Source organism: Aplidium turbinatum, chromosome 3 (genome assembly GCF_918807975.1).
Source record: "Aplidium turbinatum chromosome 3, kaAplTurb1.1, whole genome shotgun sequence".
Lineage (NCBI taxonomy): Eukaryota > Metazoa > Chordata > Ascidiacea > Aplousobranchia > Polyclinidae > Aplidium > Aplidium turbinatum.
In genome coordinates this window covers 15,235,549-15,253,589 of record NC_137474.1, presented here as the reverse complement: position 1 = coordinate 15,253,589, position 18,041 = coordinate 15,235,549, and the positions used below count along the sequence as shown (strand labels likewise).

General features: G+C 36.7%; 1 protein-coding gene across 1 annotated transcript; it reads right to left on the bottom strand.

Annotated features, from left to right (window-relative positions):
- Positions 1-14,718, bottom strand: LOC145767416 (kelch-like protein 12). Its single transcript, XM_082579233.1, has 9 exons — positions 14,612-14,718; positions 12,928-13,051; positions 12,399-12,552; positions 10,624-10,841; positions 8,480-8,629; positions 5,311-5,386; positions 4,455-4,616; positions 2,789-2,955; positions 1-550 (listed from the first exon to the last, which is right to left on the bottom strand). The coding sequence occupies exons 1-9, from the start codon at positions 14,668-14,670 to the stop codon at positions 410-412; spliced, it is 1,251 nt and encodes a 416-aa protein (XP_082435359.1). The 5' UTR covers positions 14,671-14,718; the 3' UTR covers positions 1-409.
- Between the last annotated feature and the right edge of the window lie 3,323 nt (positions 14,719-18,041).

Here is an 18,041-nt window from a genome sequence, read left to right as displayed (position 1 = left end):
CGATGCAAATTAGCACTTCGGATTAACACTTTGTTAAAATAAACGTCGGGAATTGCAAACAAGACTTACAGCGCTGGTGATCACAGTTGGATATATTGATATTCCATACAATAGCAAATGTTCCCGCACAATACAACAGTGGTGATTATGAAGGGCTGACCTGATTCTGCGTCACTCTTTGATACTACGTGTTTTCGACAGTCCACGATCATTCTATTGCGAAATTAAACAATTGGCTACAAGAAACCGGCGGCTAAACTTGGCCGACTGAGGAGGTAGCACCGGCGGTCATGCAAGCACTACTTAGCGGCCATGGCCGCAGGCTGTTGTAAGGCTTAACACAATTGCCTGAAACTTTATCAGCACTCAGCACAGGGTAACAAGAGTTGTTATGTTACATAATAGTTTATCAACGAGTAAGTAATTCCATTCGGATGGCTGGATACTGCGTGATCCACGATTGAACAATCAAGCGGAAATATCTGGCTGTAACCGGTTTAGGAAACATGTTGGTGATTGGAGTGCTCCAGCCAGTGTTGCATTGGTATTTCTGAAAACATTTAAAAATTAAAGCAACTTTACATCTACGGTGGTAGAAACGCCTATACAACGATAGATCTGGGTTCGACACCAGGTCGAGTTAATAACAAAATACGGTACTTGAAAACTTTGTATCTGCACCTCTTCTTCCTTCGCGCTTACAACAAAGGAGCAGAAACCAAACGATTATTGCAAGGCTAACACATCACAATGTTTCCAGAAGGCCAGTTTCCACGGGTCTGCTACTATTCGGCGAGTTCCCTATTCGGCGATTTTTTGAAAATCCGGCGACGCCTTCTGTAAATCCAACGATTGAATATTATTCAATATTCAGACATTGAATTAATGTAAATACGAACTGTTAGGCTAATTGGGTTCTTTGAATCCTACGTCACCGTCTGTGTGCAAACTGCAAACTTAGAATATATTAGTCAAAAGTGAGAAAAACTAACTGGTAAAGGTGATCAGGTACTGTACTATGACACTTCCTCAAATGGGCGATCAACCTAACACAGAAAGCAATCATTAAGAAAATAAATCAATAGCTTTTTTTCAAGTCTAAACCTTAAACCATTTGACCAGGTTAACACTCACAGTAGTATTTCAAAAATTTTTGTAATATAAATTATGTTGTGGAACCGGTTTTCTTCCTATAGGATTCATCAGCACAACTGGATCGAAGCGAAAAAATTACAGAAGATTACTATCAGAACAACTAGCCCAAAAAAAAACGCAAATTTACATGTTAACCCATGAAAAGCCGCCACAAGTTCCCGTTGCTCTTTTTAGGTGATATTTCAGCCACAAAGTTGTATTGTCATAAATTTTTGATTAGATCAAAAAAATCTGATGATTTTTGCTTTTTTGATGCATTTTTTTGTTTGCCTTTTAAAAGGACACCGGTCACATGGTCAAATATAAATCTCGCCATACCTTAACAGAAGCAGGTGTTTGTTTGGTGTCAAAAATTAAGCAGGTGTCAAAAATTAAATATAATAAAATACAGACATACTACTTCTGTTCAAATAAACTTTGTTCAATCAATTTCACTTTCCAAAAGTTTTACAAAAGTTACAAGTGAAATAATTTTATGGCGATTTAAATGCAATTATACTGTATTTTCACCAAAAAGGTAGCAATAAAAAGGCAAAAAAAAAATTGTAGTTAAAAGCAAATTAAGGAGAAAGATCATAGTTGCAACAATTTGTATAAAACATTAAAGCTACAGAAGTAAAGTAGTTTTGGATGATACGAATATTAGTACAAAAAATAAAAAGGTCTGGCAGCACTACTTCTAAAAATATACTGTAGTTAGGTAATTTGATGACAAAGAACCCAATTAGCCTAACACTAACAGTTCGTATTTACATTGATTCAATGTCTGAATATTGAATAATATTCAATCGTTGGATTTACAGAAGGCGTCGTCGGATTTTCAAAAAATCGCCGAATAGGGAACTCGCCGAAAAAGACTCTCGCCGAATCGTACTCGCCGAAACTGGCCATTCCGGATGTTTAATGTGCTTGGAACATAAACAACATAGATGAAGACTGCGCCACCTTACAGCTCACCAGACAAAGGAATAACCTTATGCTTATTCACTTCTTCATCTACGAGCATGCAGCCATGCACCTTGCACAGATTACTTTGTTTATTGTATACACTCCTACGTAAGAGTGGCAAGCAAAAGCGGAATGTCGGCTCTGATAGGTCAAATGATGAACAAGTTTGTAAACAAACAAATAGCAAGATACAGTGGCAATGGTTCGACTGTTGGCCGACGCAGTTGAGCAACGCACTGCAAGGACAGAGCTCTCTAGTGGATGGAATGCTTTACAGACAACAACACTTTAAGCATAAGCGGAAAGTTCAAACTGTCAACCTCAGTGATCAGATTTACGTAATCGACACGTGGTTAATGCCACAACGTGAAACTTTCATGATCAAACTTCCGAAGTAACTTTTTCAATTCATAGAAAATCTTTCCCCGACTAACCCAGTAAATAAGAAAATTTTAAACGTAAAGGAAAATCAAATCCACAACCAGTTCATAGATATTTGAACGTGACGTGTGGATTGTCAAGCTGAAGCTGGAATCGCACAAGATTCATTACACGTAGATCATAAAAACGGACAAACAAAACAAAGTGTGAAAAGAACTTGGAAGAATGAAGCAGCATCGTTTATTACACTTGAAGCATTGTAAAGACTGCTGACAGTGCACACTACAAAGTCGAGAAATCTTACCTTATCCGATCCATCTTGTGCAATAGTTTGCATGTTGTCTGTTGAGTTGCCATAAGCAATAGTGAAGCTTTCCGTGCACCAACCATAATATGGATCTCCTTGAGTTACAACACCAACAACACGAGTCGGACGTTCTAACTGGATCTGAATGTATTCTCCAGCTTTGGCTGAAAAGTTTCATGTTTTACAAAATCTTCAGAATTTGTAACATCAAAGTTACGTGTATTTTTTAGTAAGGCAATGTATTTTTTAGTAAGGCATTTATATTTAATCAATATTTCATGCCTGTTTTAAGCATTTCTTACAATACATGATAAAGCGACATTGAAAAACCATTCAATGACTTATGTATGTCATCACAAATGCACCGTTTGGCAAAGTTGTCCTGTGCTTCTTCAGGTAACAAGTAGTGTTTGTAAGTTGGAAAAAGTTGAAAACAAGAATATTTAGACTTTTGAAAAAAAATCAATATTGCACAATTCAACAAGACTCAAGGTTTTATTAAAAATTATTAATAGTAATAGGTAGGTGTGTGAGGTAGGTGTGTGGTACAAGTAGCACCTTTGAACCCTGGGCAGTCGCCATGGATTGTTACACCATGGGTCTCGGGGAACACTGGTCTTGATCACACACCAAACTAACAAGTGGGTCCACGTCCCACCTCATGGGCAACAACCTCGACTGGTTGGCTAAAACTTGTTAGAAATCCTGCTGCCTTGCAGGAAATACTTTTTTAAGTAAAGGCTAGGCCCACCGCCAATAACTGTGGTTAGCGTCAGGAAGGGCATCCGGCTGGAAAATCTTTGCTCCAAAATATTATTTAAATGATGATGATGAGCCAAGTACATTTTTCATCTTGAATGCTTTCTGCAATAATTACGCACAAAATTTATCGCCAGGTGCTTATTACTTTGACTTCTTTTTGGAATGATTTCAAATAAAAATGAAACCTTCTGGAATATTGCAAAAAGATTCAGAAGGTCGAAACAGAGGCTCTGTCTGCAGTAGATTCTGTTTCTAAGCTTTGTAGAACGGTTGAAGATCATAAACAGATAAAATCAAGCAAGGACACGGCATTTAACATTTAGTTTTTGAATTTGGCCCTCGCGCCATGAAAGGTCGAGAACCACTGACCAAGCCGATGATTGTTATGTCCTACCTTAGTGACAAATTCCCATCTTTTTCTCAAGTTTTTATTTTAACAAATTCCTATCATTATTGCTTAAATGCTTAGCACAACTTTTCTCAAAAAAACCACACTCTGTAATTGGCGGTAAAATCACGTTTCGTTGGAGTCTGAAAATAAAAATTAAATCAATTCTCATTGGCTTAATTAAAATCACTCTTAGAAACCATCATCTCAAAAATTCAAGACAACTATCTACTTTCATTTTACTAGGCTGAAGAGATCAGAAGATCAAAACACTGGCCACTGTCCGTAGTTACTTTTAATAATGTCTTTTACCTGTAACACTGAATATGAAGACAGTTAGTTTTAAAAAAATTTGCTGAATATAAATTTAGTATCTGCATTTTGGGATCTTTATTTTTTAATTAGTTTGATCTGGTTGCGATATTTAAATTGTACTTGATCATCAGCAGGACATAGAAGCATCATCACTGAAGGTGTGGACGCACTTAGCGTATAAAATTATTATCAACTCACGTTGTTTAGGAGCCCAGCAGCCACGATGAGATCGGCCTCCACTATTAATCTGGTTGTTCAGGCGACCATTGTGAGGAGCATAACTATTACTGTGATATGAAGAGGCAGTGATGGATGAGTCCGGAAGTCTTCCATCTTCCATTCCAACATTCCCGAAAGAACCTGATTGACAAAACAAAGACGTATCATTATTCGTGGCATTCATCGGGTCCGCCAATAACGATCGATAGTTGTGAAGTATGAATTCAAAATTGATTGACAGGCAGACTAACCAACGTCCCAGCAACTGTGGATTTTGCATTTCTGCCATGTTGCAAATAATTTTGAAAATTCTTTGAGTAAGACTGGAATACTATTCCTACCAGCATTAAACCAGTGGTACACAAACGCTTTTGTTCCATCGCTCCCTTGTCACAACAAAATCATTACTTTCGCCTCACGGCCCACATTGCGTCAAGCTAACGATCAAAACATAATGTTATGTTTATTCTGAAAAGGATTCATCTGCAGTTGTTTTGAATACAGTCATTAGCCCCTTGGGCTTGGAGTGGCGAAAAAGGTTCATACGAAGAAGAGCTACCTTGTATACGTAATAACATACAAGTTTAAGTATATAATGTACTCATTTTTTCGCTATGTTAAGGTATTTGAATAGTGGGTTGCAATTTAAACAACTTGAAAAATAAACCAACTTTTTAGATATATACTTAAGCTGTTGAACGAAATCAAAACTGGATTAAAAGGCAGCCTTAGCCTAACCAACGGTTCAATATCTACAATGGTTATTAGGCATTCATCCAGGTTATGACTAATTTTGACATTTCTCGTTACTTTCAGCATTAACAATAAAAGTTACCTTCTGCTCTTCTGTCGGGAAAAGTTGTGGATAATAACAACAACTTCAAACATTCTTTCGAGTTCATGATCAAGCTCTAAAAACAAACTTAATGATATTAGAATTGCAGATCAATACTGCACGAATTAAAACATTTTTTGTCACATCTTTATCGCTGCCATGCCTCCTTATCACAGATCTTGGCAAAAAATAATAATGAATCTAGTACATACTACGTCACTATGTCGGAATGGCTCGTTTTGGAGAATCCGATTCGGAGACAGCTTTTCTGGGGACTGGGGTTACCCCAGTCCTCAAATTACGGTGGCCAGTTCAATTCTTGTCGATGTCAATTCTTGCTACAAAACGACTGCCGAGTAACATATAATTGATTGGATGGTCTAAATGGCTAGCGTGGAAAGCTACACCGTTATGGTTAGCGAATCGCAACAGCTCGCTGTACTAGTGAGTGTTCAGCCTTGTGCTGATAGGCGGGAAGGACGCTCCTTTCTTCACAATGAGGTTGTCATCTTAGGCGCAACAAGACCATTTATTGATTAGTTTAGTGAGGATTCGTAGTCCCATTGCTTTCATTTTGAGCCTACTTATTCTGCCACGACATTGTTTAAGCTTGGTGAGTTTATTACAACGAAAGGTGGAAATTAAATCACAAAGTTCTGATAGAACCAGCTTACTAAAAACAACCAAGTTACATGGGTTTTTCAAACGTTTAGCAACGTAAAAACGATGCAAAATTATACATTCCGCCACCTGGGTAGTCTTGGCCTGGGTTTATCCTCTGCTGAGAGTAAAAAAGAAACACAAATGATAAATATTGGAGAAATTGAGTCTCCTTCACAACTTAAGAGTCGAACAACGCAAAACTGCTGAAACAAAACGTTTTGTATGAGTGAAAGAATCACTGTAAGCAAACAATGCCAAAAGGTGCGGCATGAAGTCATGGGAGTGTGAGGTATCAAAAATTTGAACAGGTTTTTATTTTTCTACATCAATGTGACGTTAGTTACTACTTTAAAAGATCTGGATCTTTGCTTCTGCAGAAAATCCGCAGCAAACGCCTTTTTTACATGTTTAGTATCAGCCAAATTTTGCGGATAACGATACTCAAAAAATGGTCGATATTACCGATACCGATATATCGGTACATCTCTAGTTAAAAATATACAGCACCAACCATCTTATTGAAACTGATTTAAATAAACTCATAAAGGATTGCAATAAATTCAACCGGTGAAAATGCGAAAATGTAGATTATTCTCATTTTTTTTCTTCTTCTTGTTCTAACCAAGCTTGGTACTGCTATATTGCATTCATCAAATGCTAGCATTTGCACAACAATCTAACTTCTTAGTGTAATTTATTAAGAATTGATTTTGCTATAGTAATAGCATCTGCAGCTAGCACATGTAAAAAAAAAAAATTGCTAACCAAGCTTGATAAAAAATGGAAATAACAATCGGAGGAAATGTAATAAAAGCCGTAATAACATCGCAAAAGATGTTGGTTTCAGAAGTTTACATTGGAACAACAAAACTAAACATAACTGGATGTCGGCATGAATCAAATTTGGTTAAATTTTGCATCAAATTTGCTTTTGCTGAATATTTTTATGGGGGGTTGCGAGGCTACTTTAATTGCCCTGAGGAGGTCGCATAGGAAGAAAGGTTGAAAATCCTTGAATTAGAGGTTTTAAAGTTATTCACTAAACATGGATGCTGATGTCTCACAACCTGTGTTCCAGCTTCTTGGTGTCACGAAAAAATATTTAAACATTTCCATTAAGTGGGATGTAACCGAATAACTGGATACATATATAAGTAAAATAAAAGCAGCCAGGTTCAGTAACTTAAGTAGGCTATGGTTACACCCATAGGCGCCTAAGCCGTGGGGGCCAGGCCCCCACGCATATTTCTGCGTGGGAGCAACTTTTTATGCCGTATTGATACATAAAACAATAGATGAACTAGCGATCGGCAGCAGGAAAACATTTTTTAAATGCAAACCGCAACAGCTTTGCGATAAATAATCACTAGAACGAGTAGCGATGCTACAATCCAACACCAGACGAAAAAATCTTGTCATTTTTACATTGATTTAATGTCTGCAGACGTTGAATCAATGTAAAAATTACTGATTTTGCTGTCTGGGACATAGCAAAAATCTACCATTTTGCATCAATTCAATGTCATCAAATGTTGAATGCACCCAAAAACAACATAATTTGCTACGTAGACGGAGCGTGCGTTTAGCTTAATGCGCTTGCAAACAGACTCGATGTCGCTTTCGAAAGTCGAAACCTCTGCAGAGAATTGTCGCGGCAGTGAATCGCTGGCTGTGAAAATGAACTTGTAGTCTAAGCCCGAGGTAACCACTAACCGATGTATCAAGGGCTGGTACAAACCGCATTGCGCACACGCAACATAATCAACGCAACAACCGACTCGCGCAAACTGCATGGCGCACACACGACCGTTGCCATAGAAACCCGATCAAAGGCGGGGAATATGCGCATTTTTTGTTTCATCTGCAACACGAAAACGGGCGTTTTACAACGAATTGAAAGTAGGTCAGTCGTAAGTTGCGATATTGTAGTGAAAAGGGAGAAATGTCAAGTCGAAAACTTAATCTAACGTCTCTCCGTAACTATTTTTCAAGGGCTGTTTAGTCAGCAACTTTCAAATTTATTCAAGGTGACGTGCTGTTGAATTGATGTAAAGATTGTGAATGATTTTGCTTTCAACGGGTATATTTTCAAGCGTATGATCAAGTTAGTATTTTCATTCCATTTACAGTATACCTTTTAGTAAACCTTTTCGTCTCTTGTTTCATGCTAATAAAATCTAGTTCGTTGCTAAACTTTATGTTGCGCTTAGCTTAAAGAGTTGTAGTCCATAAATCGCTAGCCAACGCAGACGCATGGCATGTGTTTTGGTCGAGTTTTCTTTATAATAATTAACGGTAGGTCGAACGTAGCGACAACTCCGAGTGTGGCAATCAAAGCAATCCTAGTGTGACGACATAATTACGTCATCCATCTGCGTGACATTTTTCTGAATTTATGTTGCTGCTGATGAAACACGCTTTCGCCTCCACGGCCAAAAAAATAGTTAGGCGCCTATGGTTATACCATAGCAATCTATACGGGTTATACATAATAAAATAAACCCACTTCTTTAGCAACAACATTGCGCACAAATTCCAAAGACAGTTCATCAATATTAATCAATTTGAAGAGTTTGTTTAGCTCCAATTGGCGAGTACTGGGATTGTGGTTTATCCATCCAATCATCCCGTGAAAGACGCTCTCTTCTGACGACACCTACAATTCCAATATTGAACTATTTATATATGTGTGTTTGCAGCAAAAACTTGGTTTTCGGCTTCATGAGGTTGCTGTCAGTACTGCTAGTAGAGTGGGTTAAAATCCAGTCAGGTTAACATACAGTACTAAACTTTTATAAAGTGGGATTGATATGTGTGTCATGCAATGACATTGCTAGAAGCATTAATGGCCGCAAAACGTACAGCAAGTAAAACAGGATAACCTTACATCATGTAACATTTGACATGGCCAGAAAATGTACAATAATCCTATACTACACCATACTGCAGGAAAATAACGAGCTGGTAATGTTTTGTTCTAGCACAGGGTGGTCCAAATCCTGCCAGGAAGGCCGCATACGGCCTGCAAACACTTCTTTAAATTAAATGCCGAATTTTCCAGTACACAATCCACAGGCGTTAAACTACACTAACGTCGTAAAAGCACTGCATTAGTCACAGCCCTGGTAAGTCACACATCACAAGTCACCAGGTAAGTCACACATCCCCAAAATGCAGGTTAATAGATAACTATTATGGGATAACAATAACTTTTACGGTTTGTGACGACACAGACTTGCGATGACTTTTGCTTTTAGTTGCCTCTGCTAGCATACTCTCAAATTCAGTTGTAAATTAGCTGCTCATTTATCTATTTTGTCAAGTAAAGTAATTTCTTAATAAGACGAGTATCTAAAGAAAACAGAGAGTTCAATTTTATTTGGGGAAAGGTATTATTTGCCAATAACAATGGTAAACCACAGCGTTCGTTCCAAAGGAGTTTAATTTGAAACACTTTACAATGAAGACGTGTTCCATATTCGGTAGCACATACATTTGAGAAAGCACTTTTTAAATTATAAAGCGATTGAAAAGAGACACACTGAACAAATGGCTGATGAATTCCTAGATACCTGCTTACTTACGCCTGTCGACCACCAAATATAAAGCAGAGATTGACACAATAACAAAAAAACAATAAATTGTTTTGGTTTGCTATTTTGTTGATGTGTTATGTATTGTATCTTCTTTACTCGTTGAAAATTACTTGTTTAGTCAGAAACAAGCTTAAAATCATGCTTTCTATGCGGTCCGCAGGGTTTTCCTCAAACCTTAATGTGGCCCCTTGACTGCTCGCAACCTCGGACCACCCTGTTCTAGCAAATTAAATAACTCAGAAAGAATACTGAAGTAAATTGTAATTCAAATTAGATTGTTTGTTTCTAAGACAAAGCAAGCTGTTCTTAAAAACCAGGTCAACCCTGCTTCACTTAATGGATCGTTCTCTTCCAATTGTCACCATTTCATTACGTTTGAGTACAACAATCTCAAGCACCGAAAGTGTGTAAAGTTTAAAATGCGTAGCAATATGTCGTGGTATTTAAAACTTGCTTGTTATTAAGACCTATGGGTGTTCAAAATATTGTTCTCGTCTTAGTTCCGAACCTATTCAATTCTATGTATTGTATAACAATTAACAACCTATAGTACGAATGTGAAACGAAGCAATTCAAACAACTCTGATCAAATAAACGAATTCAAGAAAACTACTCGACATAATGTGGTGGGAAAAGTAAATGTAGTTTAGTAGCAAAATACTGGAAAAAATATAGCTACTAAAAAAATATAATAAATGGTTATAAAAAAACGATCCATCACAAGCAACAGAACATCAGAGCACACAAAGTTGAATGGTTAAATTATTTAAAACATTGAACATTAAAAAACAGATTGAAGGTAAAACAATATGGCGAATCATAGTCGTTAACAGTCGTAAAAATTTCATTGATTGATTGGTTGAAAATTAATCGCTCTGATTAGTCATTGAAGTGTTTACAAGTATAAATTTATTGAGCATCAATAAAAGTGAAAAGCGTGTAGATCATGGTTAGACTAGTATCAGTGACCATACACTAACCACGATTATGTTTTCATTTCGTTTCAGCAGCAGGAAAGAGTAATGCGTTGATGAACAAGTAATATAAGAAACACCTGTTTTTCTTTAATTTTCAGCAGTTTTGAAACATCATCAGCTTCAAGTTCTTTGAATTCCTTGCTTTGAATAACAGCTTCAAAGTTTTCTTTTATTGTTTCATCCACTTTTTGTTCAAGCTTATCAATGTTGTATAGCTTGGCGTAAGATCGCATGCTCAAGCAATTGTCAGAATCAACTTCCTCAAGAAGGAATTCCGCGCAGAAGCGTTTTAAACCTGTTCATCCAAATCAACTTTGAATAAAACCAATTTCAGTTTGACGGAAAGAAATAATTTAAACCAATAAATTGCAATTTCTTGCATCCAAAATAATACGACGTTTCACTGCAATATATTTTTGATGCAAGAAATAGCTAATGTTAATGCAAATTGCGTTTTGCGACCGAGCTAGCTCCAGACAATTAACTTACTACCCAAACATAGGGATGGTAGAAGTAGGGGATTGCTCACTCAAAAAGAAAGTGGACAACTGGAGGGTTATAGTGTTATGACAAAATTTGACGCAACTACAGCTTGAGGTCTACCGCGATATGTCGTACACCCAGGTGCAGCGTATGTGACCTGGTTGCGTGTGCACAAAGTGTGTATTGCCAAAATAAATGTATGAAAATATGTGATATCATGCTTATGTAATGCTATACTAGTCATAATAATGCAGCAATAGATTTCACGCTACAGTGGTAACAGTAGTTAACCTCGCACTGCTGTAGCAAGGTTCTGTCGATATTCTAGCATCCTAAACCTCGCGCAAAATATAGCATTTTATTTGTTAAAAATGTATTTACGTCAAAGCAAACAAAAATTTTTGCAGTTTTGCTAATTTTTAAATTTTGCAGTGACCCTCCAGCTGTCCATATCGCACGAAAAATCAATAAAGCGAGTCGTCCCGGTATTCCACTGTCCCTACCCAAACACCTACTCATGCCTGCTAAGAACCTTTCAAGCTTTTTACACTTTGATTGAACTAATTATATTAAATATATATAGATAGCATTGATATTCAATGCACTTGTAATGGTATAATATGTACAAATGATCACTGATCAGACATCTTTACAATAAATTCATCTTCCTTTGGCATTTCACATCAAATCATTCAAGTACCGTATGCAATAAAAGCAATCTTCCACGCTGACTCGTGTAGTCTTCATATTAATATATATATTATATAATATTATATTAATATAATTTTTATCTGTGGCAGCAAGACCCAAACAGTCTCACCGAGCTCTTCTTGTATGCCCTCAGTTTATTACCAAGTGTAGTAAGGACAAGGTTGGCACCTTTCAGTATAAAACTACGTCGCAAAAAAATGTGTCAATTTGTGGTGTATCAATCAAACTTAAAAGACTCGATAGAAAACATTACAATGTTGTATAATTTGTTTGAAACCACCTTTGGTTTTGAGAAAAATTTTCAACATTTTGTGCATTGACATCAAACATGTCTTCAATCAATCATTTGAAGGATTTAGAATGCACTATTAATCAACTAATACACGTTGATGTGATTTACATGTAGTGTGTTGGAAGCCATGCAGCATACTTTTGTGACTGTAACTGGATCATGTCATGTGTGTCAGGGACATGTAGGATACAAGCATTCATAAATTTGTTCAACAAGCTGAGGACTCACATCGCCTGCAAGCATGTTGTCTTAGTTGAAGTTATATCCACAACAGCCAGGTGGCAGCTACACTTGCGTTTTGTAATACTGTAGTTGAACACACAACATAGTGTTCATAACAACAGTTTCCTGACACAAATAACTTACTTGGTATTTCTAGAAAGTTTGCAGTTTCTAACAAGGCATAAACATTTTCACTGGTGACTTGCACATGGCAGGAATAGATAAAATCCAAGATACTCTCCATCGTTTCCTCTTTGATATCTTTCACATTCGCTTTGTTTTCATGTTTCTCTTTCATCTGCATGAATACAAATCAAGCGTTGACATGTTGTGATACTGCACATTAATTCTCTCAAGGTGATGTGTGAGAAAATTGTAAAACATTTCAATTAAGTACTTCTGCATATTTTGTAAAAACAGTAGTTTGGAATGAGGACCAGATAACTTCCAATCAGACCAAATGCAATGCAAATACCGTATATACCAGAAAACTGATTATGTAAATTCAAACATAAATGTTTTATATGACATAGTTGCCATGTATTGCAAAACTGACAGCTCTTACATCGCTCCTGCCAACAATGAAGTCGCATAGCTATGACATATCAATGTTCTTATAACATTGTTAGATCACATGGAAGCAAATTTACATAAGTTATCAAATTACACAAACCTCACAAGTGAAGAGCTTCTTGAAAAAGATTGAAAACGCCACAAGAATGCATCTGTGAGCAGGGAAATCACGCGATCCAGCAGTCAATGTGACATCACAAGTGTTTTGCAATGCTTTTCTCTCCCTGGGTAAAAATGATAAGGTACCGTATTCTACAATGCTACACTGAATACCATTAGAATGGAGTAGGTGCATTGGTGGACAAGGCGTTTAATCAAGAAAATAACACAATCCCAGACTGATCTTAAAGGGCCATTACTACCTTGTTTAGTTGCTGCTGCTACTGCAATTTCTTAGTAGGGATTTTTGGACATCTGAAGGGAGTAGGCAGTACCTACGGGTATTTTAGTTTTTGCAGAAAACTAACCAAAGTTTTTGAGCTTTTGATCTTTATTCTTACAATTAGCAAAGCAAAATTATTGTTTAAAAAATGATCACAACTCGTCAGTAGCAGATCAAGAGGAGAGCACTTTGTCATGCCCCCTGGACCAAGATCAAAAAAAAACATGTATAATATAAATTTTCTGCGTTTTATTAACCTAACTCTAACTTCCAGAGAAATGCAGATTAATTTGAAAAATTTGGTCAAGCACAGAGGTGTACAACATTTCTACTAAATTTCAGCCAAACCAATCAAAAATATTAGGGTCTTGGCAAGGTTTTAAAATTTTGGAAAATTTTAACCTAGAGCCACATTTGGATGTCCATGACCTTTTAAACATATGAACGATGTGGTTTTTTCAATATTTGGCAGAAGTACCATCACCTGTAAAAAAAATTAGGTTCTTACCTAATTTACTTAAGCAGTAATAGGGCCTCAAACATGGCCAAAAATAAAAAATGTGCCCCTTCGGCAAACCCCCCCAAACTAAATGCTTTATAACTCTCGTGAATCTAATTAAATTTCACTCAACTTTTGCAGGTGTTCATCATATAGGACAGCAAAAAGGTGTGTAAAATTTAAGTAAAAGGTTGAATTTCTTGACTATGTGAATTGATACGGAATGGCGCAATGGTAAATTTTCAAGTGGCTGGTGGCAGATAAAGCTCTCGTCAGATTACATTATAATTTTTCAGAATTAGTGTTAGTTGTAGTTGGCAAGTTTTCCAACCCCAAGCTAATAAAAATTTTATAAAAAAGTTTTTTCAATCCACCCTAGTGTGCATGTCTACTACCACTCTTGGATTTAGAAACTTATTGAAAACAAATAAAAAAGCACAGCATTAACACTAAGTTCAATATATAGCCTACAGCTGAAATAAATACTGTTATACAATGCTGGATATATTCATGATTTGCTAAATAAAAGCATTGAACTTTCAAGCAATCCTGGTTCAGCTCTCAGATTATGTCCTTTAGCAATGCATTTCTGCTTTAAATTCAGTGGCACCTAGTGGATGGAATAAGGAAAACAGCAATTAGCGTAAACTTCACTCCATCAATCTCGTTGACAAGGCCTTTGCCATTGGTTCAAAGCCCCTACAAATATGTGAGACTGTCGGGATTCATCTCTTGAAGAAGCTTCTAAGTGTGAAGATAAAGTTTTTCACAATCAATCATTTTACTGTATGTTGCGTTCTATTTTAGTAAGAACATGTCATCATTGTTCTCTTTAAATCATATCTAAGTTGCAAAACATCTGAATCCATAACAAATCTTTAATTTGTCACTTTTCTAACTCACTTGTTCAATTCCGCCAGAATTTCCAATTCGTGGTTGCTTGAAAATGTTTGAGTTCTCATATTATATAAAGTTAGGCTACCTTTCAAAGTAGTGAATGCTTGAATCACTTTCCTGCAAAAACAGAAACACAATATATATACATACACAACTTAACAATTGAAAGTTTCAGACCAGGTTTTGTGGCTGTGCAAATTAAAGATAGTGACATCCGAACACTGTTTTTGCATATTTTAAACCTTTTGGTTTTGCCATCTTTCCCTTTTGTTGGTGCTAAACTTGTGAGTTTACTTTGCCGTTTTCTACATGTCCGCGCCAGCAATGAAAAATAAATTCAATTGAATTGAGTCTTGACCTAGGGACTACTACAGTACTTGCTACAGTACTTGGGACCCCAAGCATGGGGTAAGGTTCCTTCAGAAATTAAATGTTTGTCTCCCTTTTCATTCAAAAAGCAATATCAAACGCACTTGGTCGGTTGTTACTCTTGCAACTTTCACTGCAATGATTTGAGTTCCGCCTCCCTTATAAACCATTCGCAGCCGCTCACATTTTTGCATTTGCATTGCAACAAACGACTCAAACCTGAGTCGAACAAACCAAAAAGTAGTTTAAGGATCCAGAACGATCTTGATCGATAATTGCGCTCGGCCTTACCAATCGCACCCTTAAACAGTAAAATCGCCCCCCAATTTTAAAAATTGTACAAATCGCCCCCGCAATGGCCAAAATCGCCCACCGGGGGGCGATATCGCCCCCGTTGAAGAACACTGCTTTAAACTGACCAGTGCCTAATATTCCTGGCAGAAAAGTTTATCATTTAACCAGCCTTTCAACAACCTATGTTTTGGTCTTCTGCTGAAAAAACTCAAACTCACATCATCTTTTAACTACTTGTAGTCATGCTAACCCAAGCCTCAGAAAAGTAAACTAAACGAAATTTTCTAAATAAATACTGTAACTAACATCCTAAACATTCTACATTAGTTAAAAACAAGTCTGCAACAACAATATCTTGCACAATTTCACCATTGACAGTAGACAATATACCTGTATTTGCATACCTTTGCTGCTTTGCTTTCATAATATTCCAACGCTCCACTAGGGGCGCTGTTTCACGAGCGACGACAACTGCCTTTTTCGTTAGCCTTCCAGACTAGTAATATAGAGACTGTGGTGCTTATAACGTAATTCTAAGCGCAATGATTTCATGTTAGTAGCCAAGGTCTTTTCGTTTACAGAAAGACCGTGATCAACGATAGAAGATAACGACACGAGGGTCGGACTGTCTTGCTATTTTCACGCGTCCACGATATACTGGGTGGTATCGTTGTACATTAAAGTTATCATTTGTTTTATACTTCTCATCTATGGGTGTGAGTTCACGGGCGGAACTAAGAATTCATTTTCAATACAACATTTTCAATATTTACCTCTTTTTGGAAGCAGTTGATACATACTATTAAACTAGCTATTTAAATAAATGTCTTTCGGAAATTGAGACTGAAAAGTGTTATTACGATTTTTTAGACAGTGTTTAGCTGACAATGTTTATGCCAATGCCAAAGATTCGAGTGGAAACACTGTAGAAGATGAAGATTTGGAATTGTTCTTGTAGAATGTAGATTGTAGAGTTGTAGACTCAGACTGTGTTGTTGTAATGTTGTAACGTTATTGACGTTGTTAACATTAATTATTATGGTAGTAAAAACAGAGAGAGACTGTTCACCAGGCATTTTATAATAAAAGTAATTTGCGTTCTTCTGGTGACTATTTACTAGGTTACCTCCTGATGTTAAAGATGATAACTAGCTTTTGTATTTCCGACGTTTCGTCAGTCAGCACGACTGACTTTATCAAGGTGGCTAAAACAGGTTAACACAACCTGTTCAGCAACGATGGCACAACACAAAAACGTACTGATAAAATGAATAAAGTAAGCAGCAAGAATCAGAATTAAAACACGCAACAAGATACCTAGAGGTTAAACTGAATGCAGTGAATGCCTAAAACCAGTAGGCTGCTTTCCAATTGGAAAGCAGCCTACTGGTTTGGAAAGCAGCAGGATGGGGGGATGGGGGGGCTTATATACCAGTCCCAGGTATAACCTGTCCCCCCACCCCCCATGGTAACTCATGACAAAGACAGGACTCAATTCAATTTTCTCTTTCGCCCTGGGCGTGTGATCTAGTCGTTACAGAGGCTCGCCGACAATCCAACATCTTTCTTGTGACTCTTCCAGCTGAATAGAAATATTGAGAAAGTGTCGTTACCTCATAACTTAAAAGTTTATATCAGACACAGCTCAAAAGTTTTCAAAACAAAGTCAAGGTTTTATAGAGACAAATGTCAAAAACATTCTGTCATTTTTTCAGTGTCAGTATGAGAACAAATGTTCTCCTGTGAAGAGACAAGGTTAGACCAAATTGAAAGAAGACAAAATTGGTTTAGTTTTGAATCTTTATCCTCAAACTGATAAAGCAATTTAACTGATAGGTTATTCCTGGTAGTTTCGCATACTTGTAGAGTAGGGCGGTCCTTATTTGGGGCTAAAATTTTTTTTTTATAATTTTTCAAGTCTCACCCCCTAAAAACGTTCCATTTACCACAAAAAACCCTGTGTGAAAAAATTTTTGAAAACTATTAGCGTTTAGAGGTTCCTCAAAGCCTCTGAAAATTTCACATTTTTATGCATGTATGTCATACCTCTGTAAGCTTCGTTTTGCCATGCTGATTTGAAATGCACAAGTGTTAGGGCTTGTTTTCATCAGCATGGCATAAATAATAACCTAGTTTGGTATACCTAAGACAAAAGTTCTTTTTTGCGATCTTGATGATAAATATTACTCATAAAAAATGATAATGTTCAGTTGTTCACATGTTTGAAAGTGATGAAGCATATTTAATGCTTCGACATATTGCGCAACAAACAGTGTAAAGCAATAGCTATAAGTGAGCCTTTAGTTGCAATAAAAATAACAATACATGCTGAATAGATATATATTGGATGTGTAATTTAGAAAAATTGTGATTCATACGATATTGCAGTCATGTTAAAACAAACTTGCTAAATGCAAATTAATAGTCATTGGTTAGTGGTTATAATGGTCAACGCCTCAAAAATGGAAAAATGTCACGTCAAAGCCTTTTTAAGTTATATAAGTGGTTCAGAAATGCATTTCTGATGTTGTGAAACGGCTTGAAAAAGGTACTGCAACTGTTCCTCATCCTTAGTGATTTGCCCAGAAAAGTTTTGGATAAGTGCTATAGCTCTTTCTGCATGATCATTGGTCACAGCTAGAGATTTACAATTTACATAGCTCTCGAGCAGTCTGATAAGAACTGTTTTCTTCCCACTCTGACACAGGAAGATGGAGAAAAGAATCTGGAAGGCTTAATTTTTTGAACAACAACCTCATGTTTGTACTGGCAA

Bases quoted from the DNA above. Each gene is read 5' to 3' on its own strand.
- LOC145767416 (XM_082579233.1), bottom strand. From the start codon at position 14,670: ATGAGAACTCAAACATTTTCAAGCAACCACGAATTGGAAATTCTGGCG. The intron at 12,553-12,927 runs GTTTGTGTAATT...GTATTCATGCAG, and splicing joins AGAAGCTCTTCACTTGTGAG to ATGAAAGAGAAACATGAAAA. The intron at 10,842-12,398 runs GTAAGTTATTTG...TTGGATGAACAG, and splicing joins AAACTTTCTAGAAATACCAA to GTTTAAAACGCTTCTGCGCG.